General features: G+C 30.8%; 1 protein-coding gene across 1 annotated transcript in view; it reads right to left on the bottom strand.

Moving 5' to 3' along the window:
* Nucleotides 1-23,242, bottom strand: part of LOC129968166 (voltage-dependent calcium channel gamma-5 subunit-like) — a 132,589-nt gene that overhangs the window by 6,102 nt on the left and 103,245 nt on the right. The window contains exons 2-3 of the mRNA XM_056081987.1: nt 12,527-12,619; nt 373-513 (exon numbers count right to left, since the gene is read on the bottom strand). Coding sequence (XP_055937962.1) covers nt 373-513; nt 12,527-12,619 — 234 coding nt within the window. The remainder of the gene's footprint in view (nt 1-372; nt 514-12,526; nt 12,620-23,242) is intronic.

Here is a 23,242-nt window from a genome sequence, read left to right as displayed (position 1 = left end):
GGATGTTGGGACTGATGGAAATGAGATATCGTCTTATATAAAAAGGATATACCAATTTCATCAGTGTATTTTGTTCCATTGTTATGTTCCGGTATTCACTTCCACACTGACAACATTCAAGAAACTCGCTGAGGTTTGAAACGAAGAAATTCATCAAAAATGTCGGGGTCGAATTTTCGACAGTTACTTTGTGTATACGAGAGAGCGAAAAGTTAAAAGTTTATTGAGGACTCGTAACAAATTCGAATTGCTTCCGCCCACCACCACTAAAACTATGAGTGCACTTTCCAAGTTTCGAAGGGAAACGAAACACAGCGGCACACTTCTTGACAGATCAGACATTTGCGGCCGGAGTGGAAGGGACTTTCTCACCTGAGAGTATGAAGGCGACCCCCGATGCGAAGGAGATGACGGGCCTGCGCCGACACAGACTCCCTATCACGCACAGCAGGTAACCCAGCAGGAGGGTGAGGCAGCTCGAGAAGATGAACACGGATGCGCGCTTCACGGCATCTACAAAGGAAAAGAAAAAACACACACAATGAAAAGAAGTACTCTATCACATATAGAACACAAACAGAACGACAGATCACACTCTTAGAGAAATGATACCTTTCGGAAACATCACGTCATTGATATTGTTTATAAGCACTTAGTTTCTCCAGATATATTTTATGGAGTTTTTAATCTTAGGAACATTCCCATTGAAATTTTAGTCAGTTCTTGTCATTTCAGACTTAAATTAATTCGGTTCAATATGCAGGGCAATTCTAAACTATTGGGGAAGGTAAGCAAAATGGCAGAAAATAAATAGATTTTATTACGGAGTTCGTATTGGGAAATTACACACTCTAGGGAGGTATCGCTTACAAATGTGTAACATCGTTTACCTGCGCAGTAAGTCTAAGAGTAAGGAAGAAAGGTTTACAGATATTTTTAACAAATGTCCCCTCAATGATCCTCAACCGTAGCGATAAAAATAAAGGTTCTTTAGAATAATAGAATTCTGGCCATATTTCCATTAGGAACCGAAATCTGAAGATCCTTCTAGAGAATTTCTTGTGATGTCATGGGATAAAACGTAATACACTATAACAGGGCCTTAGCTCGCAAGAAGAACAAATTCGCTTCATGAACTATTGATCGCATATTGAGCAGGTGATTCCGAGCGATGTTGACTATATGTGATTTAATGAACGATTTACTGTCTGCTTGAGTATTGTAAGTTTCTATTGTTTTGCGTATTGTTAGTTAGTTTTATTCTGTATGCATATCTTGATTATGTTTTGTTTTTTCGCTGAAATCTTTATTTCTGTAATCAATTTGATACAGAAATAAAGAACAATATATATATTCTTATATGATGTGTGCTACGCGAGTAAAAATTAACTCAAATGGAAACTATCCAGTTTCCCAATACGAATATAACACGAAAATGACAAAACACTTGCACTAACATATTTAGTTTTGCAACATCTAATACATGACTAAAGCAATGCGCAAAAGTTTTCGAAGTCTTAACTTTCAGTTACTTTCTAAGCATCTACCAAGAATAGTCCAAGCTAAAATAGTTTAGATATTTCGAACTGATAACTTTGTGAAAGAATGTAGGGCAAGAATTTTTATCAAAACCGAGGTACTGTCAATTCGATGTAAATGTTGTTATATTTTTGCAATTTAACAATTAATTAACTATTTTTTTATGAAAATGTAATAAATATTTCTGAAATGTGCAATCATTTATTGTTTTAATAATTCAATGTAATTGGTGGAATAGCATAGCCTATGCTAAAATGGATTACATAATCCTAATTACCAACTTTGTCAAAAAGAGAGAAACTAAGAAGAAATTCAACATTAAAATTGAGTTGAAGTGAATTCGATGCAAAATAATTTGACGTTTTAATCATAATCAAATAATTACTTTTTTTATTAAGATATAATAATTTTTTTGAAATGTGAAATAAAGCTATTTTAATAATACAAAGTCATTGGTGACAGAATGACATTGTAGTTTATATCTTCATATTTTTCAACACATAATAAAACTTTTAAAACGTTTCATTTTATTCACAACTATATTTCATTCATCAAAACTGTACGCTTGTACAATTTGTTTTTTTCAGATTAAAAAATAATAAAATCAACTTCTAGTTACTATTTTAAGGAATCAATAAAATGCTTTGGAAACTTAATTTTTACAATAGCAAAATGAAAAAGATATTTTTTTAACAAGGATACATTTTTCTTTTTTGTCTTTTAATAATCTAGAATCCGCATTTCGAAATCGGTGTCTCAATAAATATTTTATCATTTTTGTTCTTGCATTTTCAATTACGATTATTTTTTTTTTGAACTCTGGAAGCAGGATGCAGGATTTGTCATGGTTAGAACATTGTTTCCAAATAATGAATAACTTTACAAAAAAGTAAGTCATCATTATTGATTCCTCCTAAAAATGTTACCAAATGGTTATTCTTGTTTTTTTCTTCCTAAGTCACCAGCAAAATAAATAAATTAAATTTAAAAAAATTAAAAACCCTGCAAGAATAGTGTTTGTTTCTCAGCTAGGAAAAAAAGGAAAAAAAATCCTATATTTTCATCATTTTATTAGTTTTTCTACCACATTCAAACAAGAACGATTTCTATTTTTTTTCTGTGAAATTATTATGCTATGTTATATGAGAGAATGTGTTATAGAATTTTCTTTTCTTTTGTTGTGAAAGAAAAGGTGAACAATATTTGCCCTCAGAACCACAAACTACGAGGTGAAATTCTAAATAGAATTTAAGAAAGATGATAAGGCGTTGGCATTCTTGAGTTACACGGAAGAAAAGATCATAAATTTCAAAAGGAAAAATAAATAAATTATTACCAATTTTACAAATTAAAGAATAAAAAGAAAGAAAGCTTCTAACGGGAAAAGTCTCGGAGGAGTAAAACCCATAACATGAGCACATAATGTACTTTTCTGTGACTTTTGAGTTGGTTTATACAATCAGTTTTGGTTGTTTGGTTGTTAGACAATAAAAAAGAGCTGATACAATAAAGTTGATAGTAAATGAAAACAATGAACAAAGAAATAAATCTAATAAATGTCCCCAAAAGAAAGGAAAATTGTGCTAGAAATTTGCAGCAGAAATTCAGTAAATTTCTAATACGTGGAAGAATAACGTGCCCGTAAAGTCGGAGAATTCGAAGTAATAACAATTATTACGTGAATTATGTTATGTGGATATGGGTTGTATAGTGTAGGAGCCATTCATTCCACGACACATACAAGAAGTATTAAGATTTTTTTTAATGTTCATTTCTATCATCATTTTTCACGTCGAAATTTTATGATGTTTCAAGAAATTGTCCCATTTTAAATAATTTGCAATAATATTATTAAAATTAAATAATATTAGTCTTGTGCTTCCAATATCTGCGAAATTTCGAATAAATATTTGTTTTAAAAACGATTATTTAAACATAACTAAATAAAATTGTGTCTGAAATTTAAAATTTGATATTTTCCCAAGTTTACTATGTCAAGTATTTAAGGTAAATTTGTGATTTGTTAAATGCAAGATGAATTTTTTTTGTCGCTGCCTTAAATCTATATTGCAAACAAGTAGGAAATTGCAGAAATAATGTAGACAATGATACTAAAGCTAAAGGTGTTAAGTTATTCAATGATTAAATAGTTGCTAAAATTGACTTTAGAATCATCTATGTATTTAAAACGACCAGGAAAGCTTTGGATCCATTCCCCAATTCCAACCACTGATCAGATTTCGCCAGTTTTTCATTCATATGAAAACCCATAATTTTACATATGTCATTAGCAGTCACCTGGCCCCATTTTTGCGAAAAATCTCAAATACAGATAATTTGACACAAAAAAAAAACACTCTAAAAAACACAATAGCATCCGTCATTATTAAAAACTGTACCAATTTCGTCGTTTTCTATTTCATGTAAAATTATATATATATATATATATATATATATATATATATATATATATATATATATATATATATATATATATATATATATATATATATATATATATATATATATATATATATATATATATATATATATATATGTCCTAAATATAATATCCCTCCTTATTCTCCCACTAATTTCAAGAAATATATATATAAAAAAAAAAAAACTTTGATTGAACTTCCGAGTTTAGCAATTGGTCTGATTTCATCAATTATATTCACCAATATGTTTAAAATAAGTACGAAAGCCATTGAACATCCTCCAACCACTGATCGGATTTCACTAATATTTATTTCATACCGAAGCTAATGACCCCCAGATTTATAATCAAGGGCCACTTATATCTCGATCCACTCCATTTTCGTGAGAGACATGTCTAAATCTCGACTTCGCCGAATTTTCCTATGAGGTGGGAAGAAAAAAAACCACGGCAGATTTCACAGGCCTGATTGTTGAATTGATTTCACCAATTTTCACTTCATTTGAAAGCTCATGAAGAATAAGCTTTATCATTAGTGGTTACTTGCACCTCTTCCACTCTCTATTTTAAAGAGGTATAGCAAAGAGCAATATCGTAGTCAAAGGCATCAGCCTCAGCAACGATAAAGATTTCAACATTTTTATTCGCCACTTTGCGAGCGCAATCAGAATGTTTTGTGTTCACTGTGCAAGAATAATTTGAAATAATACTTTCATTTGGTTGGAATATATATTGATAAGAGTTTATAGTTAATACGCAAGAAATATGGCGAATACCTGGTTGCCGAAGGCGGTGAGTGATTATTCAGATGTAAGTAAATTAAACTCACGAACGAAATTTAAAATTAAATTCCTTTAAATCAACAATATCCAGTGTCTAAAGGAAATTGGTAATTCACAAAAAAAAATACTAAATTTTTAATTATTTAAAATTTATATTTTAAAGAAGATAAAATAGAAAAAATTATTGTTTCTCTAATACCAAAACTTTAAACTTAAATATCCTTAAATTATTTGAGTATTTAAGCTAAACTGGTGTACAGCAAAAATAAAATGCTGAAATTTCCAATCATTATAAAGATTTTATATTTCAAAGAAAATAAAAATTACAAAAAAAAAGTTCACAGACTCTCTATCCGAATATTTAAAACTAAATATCCTTGAATAATTTAAGTTGAATATTAAAGTGAAGTGGTGGGCAGCTGAAAATAAAATGCAAAAATTTTAATTAATATTTAAAATTTTTGTTGAGAAGAATATAAAAGGGTAAAAAAAATTCAATCAGGCTTAGATCAAGAACTAAATCTAGACACCCAAAAATCTGTCAAGTCGAAGATTTAAGATAAACTATTGGGCAGCAAAATGTTAAATTTTTAGCTATTATTTAAAACTTATATTGCAAAGGAAATAGTGATACAAAATATTTCATTGACCCTTAATGACGAAAATCTAAATCTAGATATCCTCGAATCTTTAAATATCTAAAGTAAATTGGGGGTCTCCAAGAATAAGATTAATATTCCTAGTTATTGCTTAAAATTTAATTCCTGGGAGTCAGAGCTTAGTTAGGCAGGGTTGTTTGTTTAATAAATCTTGTGCTTTTGGAGAAAATATTTATATACGAATCATATACTCTTTACATATGAATAATTTTCTGTCTTATCTACACATGAACTGGTCATTTAAATAAAAAAAATCATGAATGCTTTTAGTTTAACATGTTATTCGAATTGGTTAAAACAATAATTACATTGTTGCTATTAGATGTGAGCCGAACATATTCGTATTCAAATAAAGTCACATAGCGTCATCTCTCAAAATGTTGAAGTGCCAGTAGATTATCACCCTATGGCAACAAAGCAAGTGACATAAATTTTAAGACTTAGAGCTGTATGACATTTCTAGAATGAAAACAGATAGAAAATGTTCTAATAATTTTTTATAAAAAATTGTTTTGTGTGCAAAATATTGTTTTTTCTAGAAATTCCCCTATATAGATAAACTTAATAAACTAAACCATATCTAAATACAAAATTTGATCAAAAACGTTAGAGCTATTTCAGACATACGATATTTACACGAAATAAATACATTTATTTATGTACAAGAATTGCTCGTTTAAAAATATAAGATATTATATGGGTGGTAAAAATGGCAAGATAGAATTTAACCGTTCTAAAATGTTTAAATTAGTAAAAAATATTATGAAGGAAAAAAAAAACAGGTTTTCCATTTCAAAGACCACAGCATTTCGAACGGAACAATTTCCGGAATGATGTGTGGAACATCCCCGATTAAACACGAAATCATTCCTTAGAGCACAGGAGAACTGTTAGAAGTTACGGAGTAACATTTAACTCCACATCATCGCACATGATCCCGAGACTTGAAGGAATTTCGAACAGAACAAGTTGATTTCCATCTCAAATTCAAATGATGGCAAAGGAAGGGAATTGTAATCCCTAATTGAATTCGAATTGTCTTTTGGGAAAATGGAAATTGTGCCTTATTTCCATCGGAAAGGCCCCCTGACAGATGGAGGGATTACCGAAACGCTGATAACTATCTCCGTTGCTCAGACTAATTGACCAGATTGGAGTGATTCGAGATGAAGATGTGGATTCGGGGCAAATGGCGTTTAGAACTGGAAAATGTGTCTCCATTTTACCTTAAAACGCCCGATTATGAGATGCGTTGCATAAATGTGGCCAAAATGGCGGATGCATGTTGGAATTTTCTTCGGGTCTGAACTTGAAATTTATAGTTTACGTTTACCCCTATTCAATAATAAACAGAAATATTTCTGTAGGTTAGCCATCAAGGCATTCGATTGTATTCTGGATGAATTTTTACTTTTTCCCTATATGCAGTATAGAGAAAGTATAGAAATCGGGATTTTGATGAATCTCCATGTTTTAGGCATCTCTGAGTTCCAGAAACACATTTTTGGAAAACATCCACCTGTCTGTCTGTCTGTATCTATTTCTGAAAAAGGTAACTGGAAAACACTTTGAGCTAGACAGTTGAAATTTGATATAGATTTGGTATTTAGATTCCTGTCGAATTTCGAGTAAAATCTGTTCAGAGGAAGTCTATCTGTCCGGCTGTTCGAATATAAGTTAACATGACAATTACAAAACGAAGAGAACTAGATTGATAAAATTTGGAATAAACATTTATCACCTATAGTGCAGACACCTGTCATATTTTGAACTACATCCAACTATGAGTTGACTGTCTGTCGGTCTGTCATTTCAAAAACATGTAAAGACGATGGTTCAAAAATGAATTGGCTCAAATATATGAAATTTGTTGTGGGTTTTTGTAATTACAAGTGCAGTTTTATGTAAAAAAAGTGTGTCTAAAACAGAAATTCGATTTTTGGTTACTATTAACATTTGCCAGAGATCCATCGCCAAATAACTGGCCGAGGATGACACGATAAATTCAGTTAAAATGCTAACCTCACGCCAAAAGGTAATATTTCGGAACTATTGTACGCCAATAAGGCGTTCTTTCCCATGACAAGTCTATAAGAAAGTAGACGAGAAAGTTTTGGTGGGGTCACTCCTGCTGTTTTTTTAATTGTTATAAAATACTTAAAATTTTTGTTTCTTTTACATAAAATAGATTGTAAAAATCATGTATAAAATCGAAAAAGCATTGAAAACGGAAGGAATTTATATGTTCATTTTTGGATTTTGAAAAATGGTATAATAATTTTTAAAAGATTACGAAATGATTTGTTCAGAATTTTGCAGAGGACTCAAGACCTATATTACATCGTTCTTGAATAATAATAAAAAAAAAGGTTGTATTTCTATCCAATTTTTTTTGAATTCTGTAGTTCGACAAATAAATGCGAAAATTTCGGGGTTTTTTTCTCATTATGAAACTTTAAAACAATTGTAAAATATTTTTAAATGAAGATATTGTCGTTCAAGAATATCAGAACATATTGAAAAATTATTATACAAAATTTAAACAGAACTCATAGATTAGATTTTATTTTGGGAAGTATTTCGTAACAAGATTTTAACAAAATTTAGAATTTGAGAAAATAAAGTATAAAGTTACAGAATAAATATAAAACATGCATTATGCAAATATAACCAGTGGAAATGGTCACCCCAAAACTTTCTCGCATACTCCCTAATACAGATATCATCTCCCTTCCCCGCAAAAAATTGTCGACTTAAGGTGAGATAGAAACGTCTTACATGGCGTACAATAATTATGAAATATTAATATTTAGAGGGATTTCAGTATTACTACTGAATCTATCATATGAACCTTTGCGAGTTATTTAGAGATTAATCCTTGGCATGCGGTTAATAATATCTGAAAATCGAATTTGTGCTTTTAGAATACGTTTTTTCCAACCGATTGAAACAAAAATTTGACATATAACTGCAATTGTTATCAGAAAATCATATATCAGATTTGATACATTTAAGCCATTACAGCTTTGAGTTATTACATTAACATTATTCTAAACGTACAGACCGATAGACGGTCAATCGCTTGTTGGATCTGGCTTAAAATTTGATAGGTTTCTAAACTATAGATGTTAATAATGTATGTAGAATTTTATTTAAATCTCTGCGTTTTGTAACTATCGCGCTAAATTATAATCATATAGATGGACAGACAGACTATTACTGAACTGAAAATCCTCTGAAGATTTGGTAGAAAACTGCAAATTTGGTATAAAGACCATATGTCAAATTTCATTTGTCTAGATCAAAACGGATCTGGATTTTTTTTTTTATTTATTTATTTATTTTTTTTTTTTTTTTGTCAAAAGCAAACAGATAATAAATGGATATTTTCCAAAAATGTATTTTTCTAACAAAGGGAGTTCTAAAACGTGGAGATTCGTCAAACTTTCGAATTCGAATTCTTTGACGATTACAATACTTCCTCTGTACGAGAAAATAAAAATAACGAATAGTATAAAACAGCTAATAAAACCAAGACTGACAAATTAAAATAATATCATCCTAAGAAGTTACAGATTGAAGTTCGAACCCACTCCTCCATTTTTTCCCTCTTTCCGTATTTTTTCTCATATCTCAACTATTTTCCCGATGCTCTAAACTGAGATATTTTAAGAATTTACTTTTATTTACTCTGCGCTTATACAATTATACATACCAGTGTTATCCGTTTTTTCCATTCGCAACTAAAGATTTCTCATGTAGAATTTTCAATTACATCCATCGTGCATAGACTAATATCTTCCAGGTACGCTCTTTTTGAAATTTAATTGCAATATTTACTTGTTTTCGAAGCAGAATTCAAATAATTTTAATTCATCCGTTTTAAGCTTGAGTTTTTCTATCGGCGAATCTTCAATAGTAAATTTCGGTTAATTAATTAATAAAAATTAATTGAATTAAAGAAAATTAGAGGATAGAATCGCAAGCGACTGACTAGCAGGTAGAAGAACAATAAGCGACTTCATCTTTATTCCACACTTGAAAGAAAAAAAAATCAGAAATATTCATTATTAATTACAAAAAAAATTAGTGTTTTCTTCTTTTTGTAAAATTTGAAAAATTCAAATGTGTAGATTAACCCTTTTAAGCAATAAAATCAAGTGCGGAATATAAGACAAAATAAATAAAAGGAAAAAACTAATCGAAAGACGCATAAAGAAAAAATCTCAGAAGTCACACCAACATTCCAAAAAAATGCTGCCAATCCCCCTGAGAAAAGAGCAAAAACGAAGCAAGGTTGAAATACATGCATTCAGTTGAAAGAACCAAATATATGATGTAGTTGACGGAAATCCTTTTCTTAAGGTTTGATTTGTCGAAGTGGATCCGTGGCAAACTTCACGAATGGCTTGTTGTGAACTTTTCATGTAGTCAGTTGTGAAACGTCCCAAATGACTACTTGAATATTTGAATCCAACTATTCGAATATTTTCTTTTTCACACATGAAAAAATTCAAGAGTTAAGTATGTTGTAATAGAATGGGATTTCTTATCGTAAAAAAAAGTATAAAAGTAATAAATTAGGTGTATTTAGAATCACAGTAAATAGAACCAGAGTTGTATATCCTCATCTATTCCCTGTTTCTTGTAAAACTCTTTTTATTCTCAAAATTTGGATCGATATTTTCACTTTAAGGAATTTTTTATATTATAAAAATACACATCAAACCTTCATTTAATAACAGACTGTGAGGTTAAAATAATTTGAAAATCATTTTTGTTTTATATACGATATGTCAACGATACATGCGATTAGGTTTTATATGCGAAACATCAACAAAAGATGACAGTAAAAACTATTGTTTATTTGGTGCTTACCTCAGATCTCGTTCTATCCTGGCTATTCATTGGAATAGCTCCAAATTGAACTCAGAATCGTGTAGCACAATTATTCACTATATAATTGCATTATAATATCACAATTGTACAATTATTTTAAAATTATATGCATATAGACAAGAAGATGTTCGGCCCTAAACCTGAATTAAGAAAAGAAATATTACAGGGAAATCTAGCTAGTCTACATTTCATTTTAATGTTGAATCTCTTTCAATATTTAATTTCTCCAAAAATCATAAAATCATCATCTAAAATTAAGATTAAAAAATAACTAGATCTATAAAAAGTAAGCAATGCCTATTTTTATTTAGTTTGTGTATATTTTAGAACAAAAGTTTCATTTAGTTTAATTATATTAACCTCCCTTTTTAAAGCAATACTAGGGATATTTTAGGACAGATTTTACCTCATAATTACCTAGAGATATTTTACCTCCTAATTTTGAACCGCGGACGGAAGACGAGAAGGACACCTGAGCTGACTGATATAGAATCTGATAAAAACTATGTGATTAAATTCAATTGCTGATGGAATGACGGCTGAAATTCCTTACATTTTTTATTTGTGTACGCCAGTCTATCAATGCGTTGCTAATTTCGTATTTCTATTGGCGGTGTTATTTTCCAGATTGTTTCTTTTGGCTATACCTGTTTTTATCACTAACATGCTATTCATGATTTTACAAAAATTCAGCTATGGATGAACGAATTAACTAGCTCGATAAGAAAGGAATGTGCCTTCTCTAAAAGAAAAAAGAAAGAAAGAAACGAGCGACAGGTCACAAAACACAGTTCACGTGCAGAAACCGAAGCAGCAATCAACAACATACTCGCAAACAGCTAGTCGTTAATTAAACAATAGCAACAACACAATAACGCTCGTCTCATAAGCTGGCAATATGATCACGCTCCAAATAAAGAATTTAACCTCTTGTGTTTATTTTGATTTTCCGACATCGCAAGGAATTTTCTAGAATAATCAGTGAATTTCAGTTTCTAATAGAGATAGAGATAAAATTCGCTCATTTTTGTCTCCAAGGGCAGCAATCATTTATTTGGCATTTTTCAGTCTTCATTTCCCTACCCCATTTTTTGCTACATATTTACCTAAGTGTAAAGTTAATGACATCGGATCTATTTAGAATTTTCTTAAATCTCTCTTTCCAACAATGAAATTAATAGTACAGGAAAGTAAATTTATAGATTATTTACAAAATTTATACAAATTATGAAAGGTGTCGCAAAATTAGCGCAAGATTTGAATTTGCCACCATTCGCGCAGTAACCCCATTGAAAAAAACATTTAATAATTGATAGTTTAGGGTTAGTAAAAATGCACAACGTTTTTTCACTGTTGAAAAATATTTCAAAAATAGTAAAAATCTGACTGCCAGAGTTCGAAAATTTGAGAATTGGCCCCCTGGATCGTGTCATTTAACACCACTGGATTCCTTTTTATGGAGTTATTTGAAGTCAAAGATCTTTGCCAACAAGCTCACAAGCCAACAAGCGTGCATTGAAGACGGAATTCAATTTTGCATCAACTAAATTTGGCCACGTTAATACAAAATGGTCATGGAAAATTTTGACAAAAGAGTGCGTATGTGCCAGTAAAGCCATCGAGGCCATTTACCTTATGTGTTATTCCATACATAACTCTATACTGAGTACTTAGAGATTCAATAAAAATATAACAATTTAAAGATAAAAAAAAATGCGTTTTTTATTTACTTCAACTTTGTGTTACCATATTATTCTATCATGTAACGCTCTATTTTTACTAATCTTGAACTATCAACAGCCAAATAATTTTTTTAATAGGGTGTCCAACACTTTACCGCACGAATGATGGCAAATTTAAATCTTGCGTTAATTTTGGAACTGCCTTTATTATTTTGCACTGAATAAAATCCCTACTAGCTTTATTTTATTTTGTAAAACATATTAAAAAATGCTTAAAGAATTATATCTTCCAGATGATTATATAAAAATGATATGAAAAAGATACTTGTATATTAAACTGAAATTAAAGAAAAATAAACTGATCAACAAGATGTAATATGTTTAAGAAGTGGACAATGTTAATATATATTCATTAAATTAGTTTTGAGTTGAAGAATTATTTATTTATTTTCCGATTTTGAAAATCATTTAATTTCGAATTAATTTATTAACATTTGCATTAAAGAATAATTTTTTTTCACTTACAAGGTATTGCCATGGTGGAATCGTTCGGATCCGGGCTGTATTCTTCTTTAGGAAAATAATCGATGTTCTCGCAGCGCATCAGGATCTTCCCCGCTAAAGAAAAAGAAACCAGTTTCAATCATTCATTTCAGCAATTAAATAGCAAAAATAGATCTTCTGAAAACCTAACACAGAAATGTGTAATAAAAAAAACTCAGTTTAATCAGATCATACAACAATGACCTAGCAGTTTGCTTATGGCGGGATTTCCAATGATTTATAAAGTGTATCGAGATCATTTGATGTTTCAAAATCAGTGTCCACTTACATCACTTCAATTCACTCATTCACTTAGCAAAAAGTTCTAGAAAACTCCTAGGCAATCAATTACGGAGTCGAAGGTAGGGGTACTTTATATTCTCATAAGCGTGAAAAACATTACAAATAATTAATCCTATTTTAAAGAAAGAAGCTGATTAGACAGCAGACAATTCTTCTGTCGTTCCCATAATTCAACATTAATTCTAAAAGTTGATATTTATTAAATTTATCACTCTTCTTAATATTTTTATCTTATTCTAACATTACTGATTGGATGGCAAACGATTCTTCTGTCATCCCATAATTCCACAGTAATTCTAAAATTTGATATTTATTAAATTTATCATTATTCTCTAATTTTCTCATGAGCGTGAAAAACATTACAAATAATTAATCCTATTTTAAAGAAAGAAACTGATTAGACAGCAGACAATTTTTCTGTCATCCCATAATTCCACAGTAATTCTAAAAGTTGATATTTATTACATTTATCATTATTCTTCTTATTTTTTATCTTATTCAAATATTACTCATTGGATAGCAAACGGTTCTTCTATCATCCCATAATTCCACATTAATTCTGAAAGTTTACATTTATTAAATTCATCATTATTCTCTAATTTTTCCTCTTTTCTGCCTTATTACTTTAATTTAATTTTCTGAAATAAATTTTTATAAGCAATAGATTTTTTTTGTTTATTTCTATGTAACGATAATTTAGTGCTAAAAAGAAAGAAGTGGTTTCTAATTCCTGTTTTTTTATATGCAAAACCAGAAGAAGGCCAAATCTCAAGGTGAATAAAATAAGTTAAAATAAAGATATAATCGTATACTTATTTCAAACAGAAAAAAATCAAAACATGATTTGATTTCAAAATCCGCAGAAGTGAACAAAATAAATTAACTTAATTAAATTGAAGAATCTCTCAAGGAGTGTTTGGTAAACGTTCTTAATGCATTAAGTAAAAAAAAAAAGAATTCAATACAGTTTGGTTAATTAGAAATGTAAAGAGCTCTTATGTTAGCCGAGTTCGGTTTTTTTTTAAATATTTTTTAATCCTTTTACTGTAGAACTTTTTTCAAGATTTTTAATTGAAAAGGTTAACTCTTTTATTTGAATAGTTAATCAAAATATCTAATAAAGTAATCAACCGAAATTTCTTTAATAAAGAAACTAAGCTAATGAACACCACTTGAGACTAGACGTGAGCTTTGGTACAGGATGCCTTTTTGCAGTTTAATATTGCGAGTGTTTTTATCTATGTGAGCAAAAAACACTCGATGCTCACTTTTGGGTAGTTCTGTCGATTTCCAAGAATTCGTGCATTTTCTGGCAAAAGCAGATATTCACTCAATACTCACTTCAATTGGCCATTTTTATATAAATTTCCCCCAAAAAATTATAGAAAATTACTGAATAGATGAAGCATCATTATAAAATTAATTTCAAAATTAAATGAATTATTTCATTTAAGATTAAATGAATATATTTCTATTTAAGAACATGTAACAAATATTCTCTTTACGTGCGAATGAAAAAGTAACATATAGGATGCTCACTGTAGCAAGAACTGAAGTAGCAACACTTATGTAAAAAGTAAGTAAGGTTTTATACTTTTATGGCATGTATTAATACAAGATATTATTAAAAAAATATGACCTTTTAAAACAAAATAACAAGCCGTCTTTTGAGACCAGCTGGAGCGTCAGGATTAATGATTAAGAAAAATTTCAATTTACTATTTTTTATAATTTAATCTTAGCAGCTTTCTCACACGAATATTTTTAAATTTCAAAATTTTATAGACATACAGCATATATTATTTTTATATAATCAATTACAACACAAGAAATAGAAGCAGTGTTTAAAAATAGTCGAATTAAAAAAAAATCACCAATGCTGGAAACTGTACTTTTATGGTAAAAATAACAAAATTGCAAACCTTTTATTTTAAAAATATGATTACACTGAAGCCTGCTCAATATGGAAAAAATTAGATGAATTTTCATATTTTGATCATCAGTAATGGGAAAATAAAACAGGATGGAGCATTATAGCAATAATGAAAACGATCTGTGCCCATTAGAAATGAAGTATATTATTGTTAAAAGTTTAAAATAGAAAAATTATAAGGTAAAAAGTTTCCATTAAAGGAAAGATATTCTTTAAAATATTAAGTCAATGCAAAAAATATTTTTTGTGCTGTAATATTTTCAGAACTTATCAAGGAAGAATACTCAAATGTCACTGAATTTTTAATTAATTAAATTTCTGATTTGTTATAAATTTCATTTAAAGTTCAAAATATTTTCCGTTTGTTTTTCATAGTTGTAATTTCTGTAATTTATCAAAACTTCACTAGTTATAATTCATTCTTAATAAAGCTCATTTTATAAGGTTGTTTATTAATAATTAAAAAAATTAAGCTTCAACTAAGAAATGTTATTAAAACTTCATAATAACTAAATTCATTATTAGAGTCGAATTTGATTCGATTGTTCTAGAATGCGTTGTTAAAAATGTTATCTTTCATGAACCAAAACAAAAAACAATCAATAAAACTTAAGTGAAAAAACGTTATTCTAATAAATAAAACGATAAAAAAAAGAATAAATGAGCTTTTCGCGTGAACTGCCTAAGCACATTTGCTTTGTTACAGAAAAAAAATGCCAAATAAATAAATGAATAATACAAGTTTGTTGTTTAAACTGCTTATAAAAGAATATCGTGCCCAACATTATAATAAACTTTTTTTTGTTATTTTTCCTCATTTTTTGAATTTTAATAAAAATTTCAAGTGAGTTTGAATTTGGAATTTTATATCTAATTTCCTACATTTGGCGATACATTTATATTCTAATAGGTCTTTCGAGTTGAACGAACACTAAAACAGTTTTCCTGAATTTTCCTCATATTCTTTCATAAAGGTGGTATTCTCTCCCTCCCTTCTGCATAAAATTGTGGACCTTACACAATGCTGTAAACGCCACAAATGCTCAAATTTTTATTTTCAGAGCCTGCACATGAGTGTTTTGTGCTTTGTATTTTGAACGGATTTTTTTAATCGACTTAAATTAAAATTTTAGACAGAACTACAACCTTCTTAAGAAGATTGAAGTCATTACATTTTAGTTATTGTATTTGCACATGCATCTATAAATATAATGACCGACAAACGGATGGTCAACTCTGTAATATATGTCGTTTAAATTATTTATGAATTTACATTTTAAATGTTAAAACCCTATATCTAGTTTTTGCCCATCTAGTTCTTTACGTTTTATAGTTATCGTATAAGATTTCATAGACAAAAGAAAATTTTTTTTTCTATGAATGGATTTGGTTCAAAATTTGACAGAAATCTAAAAAATGTAAAGCTCACATACCAAATTTCCTTCCCCTGTCTCAAGGCATTTTTTAAATTTATTTTAAAGAATAAACTATAAGAAAGAATAGGATATCTTATAGTTTAGTTTAGTTATATTAATGTCCCACTTTAAAGCAATACTAGGACTATTTTGGGACGGACCTTGTAATTTTGAACCGCGGCCAGATGACGAGGACGACACCTGAGCTGGCAACGCTTTTCCAAACTACGACACCACTTAAAATATCTTATAAGAAACTTACTGTGAATAAAAACTTTTGGGACTCGGGGAGAGTTGAAGCGTGATGATGCGTCAAAATCTATTGTTTATTTATTACTATCAATTGTATTTAAACAGGTTTCATTCTGAGATTTTAATGCACAGGCACGGTGGCCTAGTGGGTAGGTTTCGGCCTTGAGACCGGTGGGTTTTAAGTTCGAGATCCACTCCACCGAAGAACCGTTTGTAAGCGGGTCTGGGGCCCGTCAAATCCGTCAGAGCCAAACGATTCTCCCCCTTGTTGGTGTGGGAGTTAGGAAAGGAGGATGGCAGCTCAGGTATTGTCTTCGTCATCAGATCTCGGATAAAAATTGAGAGGTCATCCCAAAATAGCCTTAGTGTTGCTTAAAAACGGGACGTTAATATAACTGCACTAAACCACTAATTTTATGCTATTTGATTCATCTAAAGATATAAATTATTCAGCTATAATATTTCTTACTTCTGTATATGAAGAATCGACCTAATAAAAAAAGAAAATAATACCACTGTCAATATGACGCTTCCAAAAACAATAGAAAAGATACCATTTCGGGAAGCGTCATATTTGACAGTAGATGCTTAGTTACTAAAACTAATTTTTGGTTTTATTAAGATAGTCTCAGTAGTCTTCAGTAAGTAATTTGAGTATTCACTTCCAATTCTATAAGAATTTTTAATTCATTCAAGCATTGCTCCAAAATATAGTAAAACTAAACTCACTGGACCACATTTCATTTTGACATCCCATAAATAACCGAAATATCATTTTAAAAAAACTCATTTTAGAGGATTCATTGAAACATCTGGCTTAAATAAATGTTGCCAACCTTTTCGAGATCCGTAGTCTTAATAATCTTCGAATCAGTCCGCTTCCACAGAATGGTGTTCCGTTTATTTATTTGGAGCACACTTCAATACGAAATGCAAGATTTTGGCCCAAATTTCTCCAAATTAGATTGATTGCGGTACCTTTTCCTTTGAACCCGCCCCAGAAAGTCTCCTGCTTCTCTTTCCATGGGCGCGTTATTAGTGTTGCCGGGAAGCGCAACCTGTGGATCACGTCCCCGCGATAAAACGTCTGCACCATGCAATCGAACAAACGCCATATCGGAATGGAGGCCATAAAGTCAGTACGCGCCCCTCCATTGCACTGATTGGACCCTTAAAAAGCGATCTTGGCCGGGCGCGTGCGGGTTTTTTAAAACTTCACTTTCTTTCCGATGACGTCGCTTCCGGTGGCAAAGAATAAGACATGTTTCAAAATTAACGGTGATTCTTTTTTTTTTTTTCTTTCCCGTTTCTATGATAAGAAAAAGACGTGTGTGTTTGTGGAGTTTTTCTTTTAAAGTTTGTCTGAATTTAGAAAAAGAAAAAGAGGGGAGCTACATATTTACTATAAAAGCACTATATATTAGGTACTTGAATGTATTTGGATTTTTTTTCACTTTAAAAAGGCAGTTATTGAGAAAAATTGGTACAATAAATATCAATCAAAATATTTTCCATCATTTTCTACAATTTTTTCCACTTTTCATCTAATAAGTCTTGCAACTAATTATCTTGAAATTTTTTTAGTCTTCCAAGTCGTTCTTTGTCATTGACATCAAAATCACCCCTTTAAATCCTTGAAACCAAAACTGACAATTGGAACATGATGGACCAGGATCACCATAAGTTTCTAAAAGTGTCCGATGGGCTTCGGTAGCAGATTTCTTCAAATCAAATAAAAAAGGCGATGAATGTCGAAAATGTGAATTGAAGCGTTCCATGATTGGGGTCTTTATACAGTGAATAATTCATAATATTAAATGGAAAACTTTCAAAATAATAAAAATAAAGTAAGAATAAATTAGTAAAATCCAAAACCATTGTCGTTTATGTAGATACTTCGCATCTTTACCAATAGATGTCGCTGATTAAAATACATGCAAGCACCTAATACTTTCAAGGAGTTAAGATACTTTATTTATTAAGTATGTTTCTTGATTTTAACCCGTTAATGCCCAGGGCAATTGCTTTACACTTGCAAACCGAATACAATCTATGGTTTCTCTTTCTCTGAGCATAAGAATTCGATATGTTTTTCTAAATTTCTAAGTAATTTTCAGCTGGCGTAAACATCTATTTACAAGATTTTAAACTCCAAAAATTGTCATTCTGAGTTTTTGATTTTATTCAAAAGAAAATAAAAAGAATTCGATAACTAAATTTCATATTTTAATCCTTTAATATCGAACTATAAATTTTTAATTGTATTTAAGAGATTTTTCAATGATTTTTCTGAAAGAAAATTTTCAGAATTTTATTTTATTTCAGAGCCCGTTTGACCATGGTGCTATTTATGATTTGCTTTCAAAAAATTTAACCCATTCCTTAAACATCCAAATAATTCGGATCAAATCAATTTAAAAAGTGCATCAAGCTAAGGTTTTATCGAGTCAGTCGCCAGTTATTTCGCCAATCTGGGCCTCCTAATGGTGTGATATTTTCAGAATAAAAGCAGACAGCGTCTAAGAACTAACAAAACATCGAACGTCGATGGCGATGACCTTGAAATGATCTAAATACCCAGCTGCTAAGATTTTCTAATATTTATTATGCATGATACAATGTCCAGTATTTATCGATTATATAGGCTATGAAGACAAATGTGCTCAAACGGCGGAACGGCGCCAAATTCTGGAGCCATTTTTAAATAAGTTTGTTGCGAATTTATCGGGTCGATGCATCGCCAATTTTCTTTTTGGTGACTATTAAGAAAACTTTTCCCTAACTCAATACTCATTTTCTATGTATACTCAAATTCTAAAAATGTGCACAAACCCCTTTGTGCAACGCACTCATCACCATAGTATAACTTTTCCCAAGTTGAGTTTCCATTAACTGTATTATTTGTAAAAAATATCATTAGAACAGATACCAGAGAAATTCCACATATGTTAAATTCTTAAAAATACTTTGGATACTGCACTAGGATTTATTATACTCTTTGCATTTTAATAACTCAATCCCTATATTAATTGAATTCTTTTTTTAATACCAAGCTATTGTAGAAGTCGGTGCTCGACTCTTATAAGTAGCGTAGCACTTTACAGTGTTTAGTTATATTAGCGTCCCGTTTTTAAGCAACGCTACAGCTATTTTCGGACGGACCTCGTAATTTCGAATCGCGGTCAGAGAGCGAGGGGCCGCCTCAGCTGGCGCTCTCTTCTCCAAATATCAGCACCACATCAGCGGGAGCGCATTGGGTCTCGCCAGATTTGACGTACACAGGGTCCCTCGCGTTCTTCGATGCATGCCAACATGACGGTTCTTCGATGGAATCGGGTCTCGAACCTGAAGCCCTTTGGTTCCGAAGCCGAGATCTTGCCACCAGGTAACCGCGGCCAGGTAACCAGGTAAAGTACAGGGGAACACTTTGTGGTTTGCTTCATTGTATTCCTTGTACTTCAAAGATAAAAGTGTCCCAACAGCGTTGAATATTGATGAAATAGATCGATTTTTAAGTATGACAAATTTTTTAAAATGAAAAAATTTATTTTTGAAATCTAAAACCTTAAGCATTTCTGAAAGGCGTGAAAATTGGAACACCATAAAAATATTTCGGCTGTTTATGCAGGCTGCGCTCATACTCTGCGAACTATGAAAACAAAATGGTTTGACGGATTTCAGAATGCTGATTTTACCCTGGAAGGTCAACCATGACCGGGACAGTCTCCCGATGTTGATGAAATTATTGTGAGTACAAAAAGTCGTAGATTAACAACTAAGGAAGTTGGAGAGAAGCTGACCAATCTATCGCGTCTCACCATTTAAATTAATGGAAGTGGTTTCCCTAAAATTTTCTCGCATAATCCCTAATACTGTTGTTACCATCCATTCCTTACAAAATACCTTAATTTTACCTTGGATAAGGCAGAGAATGTCTTGCAGTGCGTACAATATTGGCGAAATATTAACATATAACGTGAAGTTAGAATCTTTTACTGAATCTATCCTGTGTCCGTGGCGAGATTTTCGGCGACTAATACGGGGCATGTGGTTAATAATACTCGAAAATCAAATTAGTGTTTTAAACGCGCTCTTTCCCAACCGAATGAAACTGAAATTTGACAGAGAACTACGACTGTAGTCACAAAATCATATAGAAAATATGATACATTTAAATCATTGTCGTCTTGAGTTCTGCCTTTTGTATGCTTTTGAAGGTACAGAGCGACAAACTTTCAACCCCGGGTTTGATTTGTCACAGAATTTGATAGGTGACTACACTGTATATGTTAAATAATGTCTACTGAATTTCATTCATCTAGCTCTCTTCAATTTGTAGTTATCGGGTTAACTAATATTTGAATAGTTGGACAGACAGACTTCCTCTGAATGGATTTCGTTCAAAATTTGATAGAAATCTAGAAATTTAGTATGAAGATCATATACCCATATTTCATCCATCTAGCTTAAAACGTTTTTGCAAAAAGATGGACGGACAGATACAGAAAAAGAGAGACGAACAGACAGATATTTTCCAAAAATTGTTTTTCTGACTCAGTATGGATTAAAAGTAGAGATTCGTCAAAATCCAGAGTTCGAAATTTTGACTATTTTAGAATATTTTCTCTATACTTTGTATATAATTAAATAAAAAGCTTAAATACGTCTGCAAATTCAACACTAGAGTACGTAGTTCTCTTTTGGCAACATCCATTTCTCTTCTAGCACATTCCAATAAAGAGCATTCAACCGGAATGTGCAACAAGCAATGAGAACTTTGTATAACAAAGCTAAGAACAGAGAGAAAAAACAGATGAAAGAAAAGAGCAGAACCTGTCGTAAAGGCTGAGCTGCACCCTTCAGAATAATTCTTATGTGTTTAGAGGAACTCCTTCATTTCGAGTTACCCCACTGTGGTGAAATAATAACGTCAGGCATGGACTGGGAAGAACTCACGAGAACCAATGCAACGATTCGAGGGAAACGCTCTGTCCTGTGAAAAATTTCAGGATCTATCATCTCCCAATTTTGCGCCGTCCGATTATCACCTGTTATGATCACCGAAGAACAGTTTAAGCGGCAAAAATTTTAAATCTTGAGGAAGATTTAAAAAAACCCAAGATAGTTTTTCAAAAATGGAATTGAATATATCGTTGGAAATCTTTCAGACAGAATAATGGAGAATATATTCGTGATTAATATATACTAGCCGCCTTTGGCGATCAGATTGTTCGACCAGATTATTGGCTTTTTAAACGTTTAATATGGAGCAATTAAATCAGAGGGATTATCCATCTAGTGATAATTACGCCTATATCAGCGCTTATTAGATTTTCTGTTTAATCTTTTTTTTTTTATTATTGTCTTATGCATTTTGTTTCCTCTGACTTAATGGAAAGCCGATACTCTCCAAAGCGCTTCGAATAAAATTTTGCAGCTTCATTAATTAACAAAACATTGAATCACATATAGCTGTCAAATCTTTAAATGAAAAAGTCTGAAAATTCGCATAGTGATTTACATTTCACTGCTGCCATTCAATAATAAGTAAAGAGCAATTTCTGTGCCATGTACGTTGGAGCTTTATATATATATATATATATATATAGACTAAATTTCGTCTTTTTTTTAAGATATCAATAAATAGGACAGGATAAAATGCAATCATCATATATATATATATATATATATATATATATATATATATATATATATATATATATATATATGTATTTGTTATTTCCTTAACATTATAATTTCATTGATTATATTTCTAGAATTAAATAGTCTTGGGAAAAGAGCTACCAATCTGAATCGTTAAGAAAACAAAAACTTTCTTTCAAAAGTAGCTCTCTTAATAGATTCTGATGTCGTCAGAAGTGCTCTGTCATTTATTCCTTGTGATGAATGCATCTGGCAACGCATCTCCCGTTACTCCGATTCGTTAGTCGAGAAGAGTTCGGCAAAGTTCGTACCTAATCGGAGATTTGATGAGGCAGCTCTCCTCTTTCAAGGCATGTTTTCTGATCGAGGCAATTCGCGGAGAAAACGAAGGAGGCAGATTGCGTTGCTTAAAGGTGGCAAAAATATATCGGGGTCGACAACTTAATTGGCTCGTAAGAGTTTGGAGTTTTGTTTTTGCCTCAAAGAAACGCAAATGCATATCGCATGACAGAGTTTCTTGTGTTTATTGAAAATAAATCGCACATTGGCGCTTTGGCATGCATTTAAAAACTTCTAATTGAATGAGTATGTAGAGTTGTAACATGTGTTTCAGGATTTATTTCTAACTTTATTAGAGTTACGAAAGAGTTTTAAAATGGTTAAACGATAGGAATGGTAGGTTCAATTTCTTTGATTGAATCTCTCTCTCTCTCTCTCTTTTAATTAAATGCTTTATTTCAAGTTGACTTATTTCTTGTTCGTGAATTTTATTTTTGAAAAAAGAGAATTTAAGTTTTTTTTATTTATTTATTAATTTTGTTGTTCTTAAGAAATGAAATTTTGTACAACTGTATAGTACTTGATTCTAGCCATAATTCTAGCAGAAGAATAATATTTGAATATTTTCAAAGCTTAATTGTCAATTAATCACTTATTATGAAGTTTATATTGATTCTACGATAATGTAATAAAGAATCATGAAATATATAAAAAAATTTAAAAAAAATATATTTTTCAAACCAATGTTTAAAAATGGCTACCAGTGCTAAAAATAATCTTTAGTTTCAGAGCTTCATTATCAATATGAGTTTAATACTGATTTAGTGATAAATGTCATAAGGAATTATGAGA

This window comes from Argiope bruennichi, chromosome 5 (genome assembly GCF_947563725.1).
Source record: "Argiope bruennichi chromosome 5, qqArgBrue1.1, whole genome shotgun sequence".
Taxonomy (NCBI): domain Eukaryota; kingdom Metazoa; phylum Arthropoda; class Arachnida; order Araneae; family Araneidae; genus Argiope; species Argiope bruennichi.
Note: the sequence above shows the minus strand (reverse complement) of the source record. Positions and strands in the feature narration are given on the sequence as shown.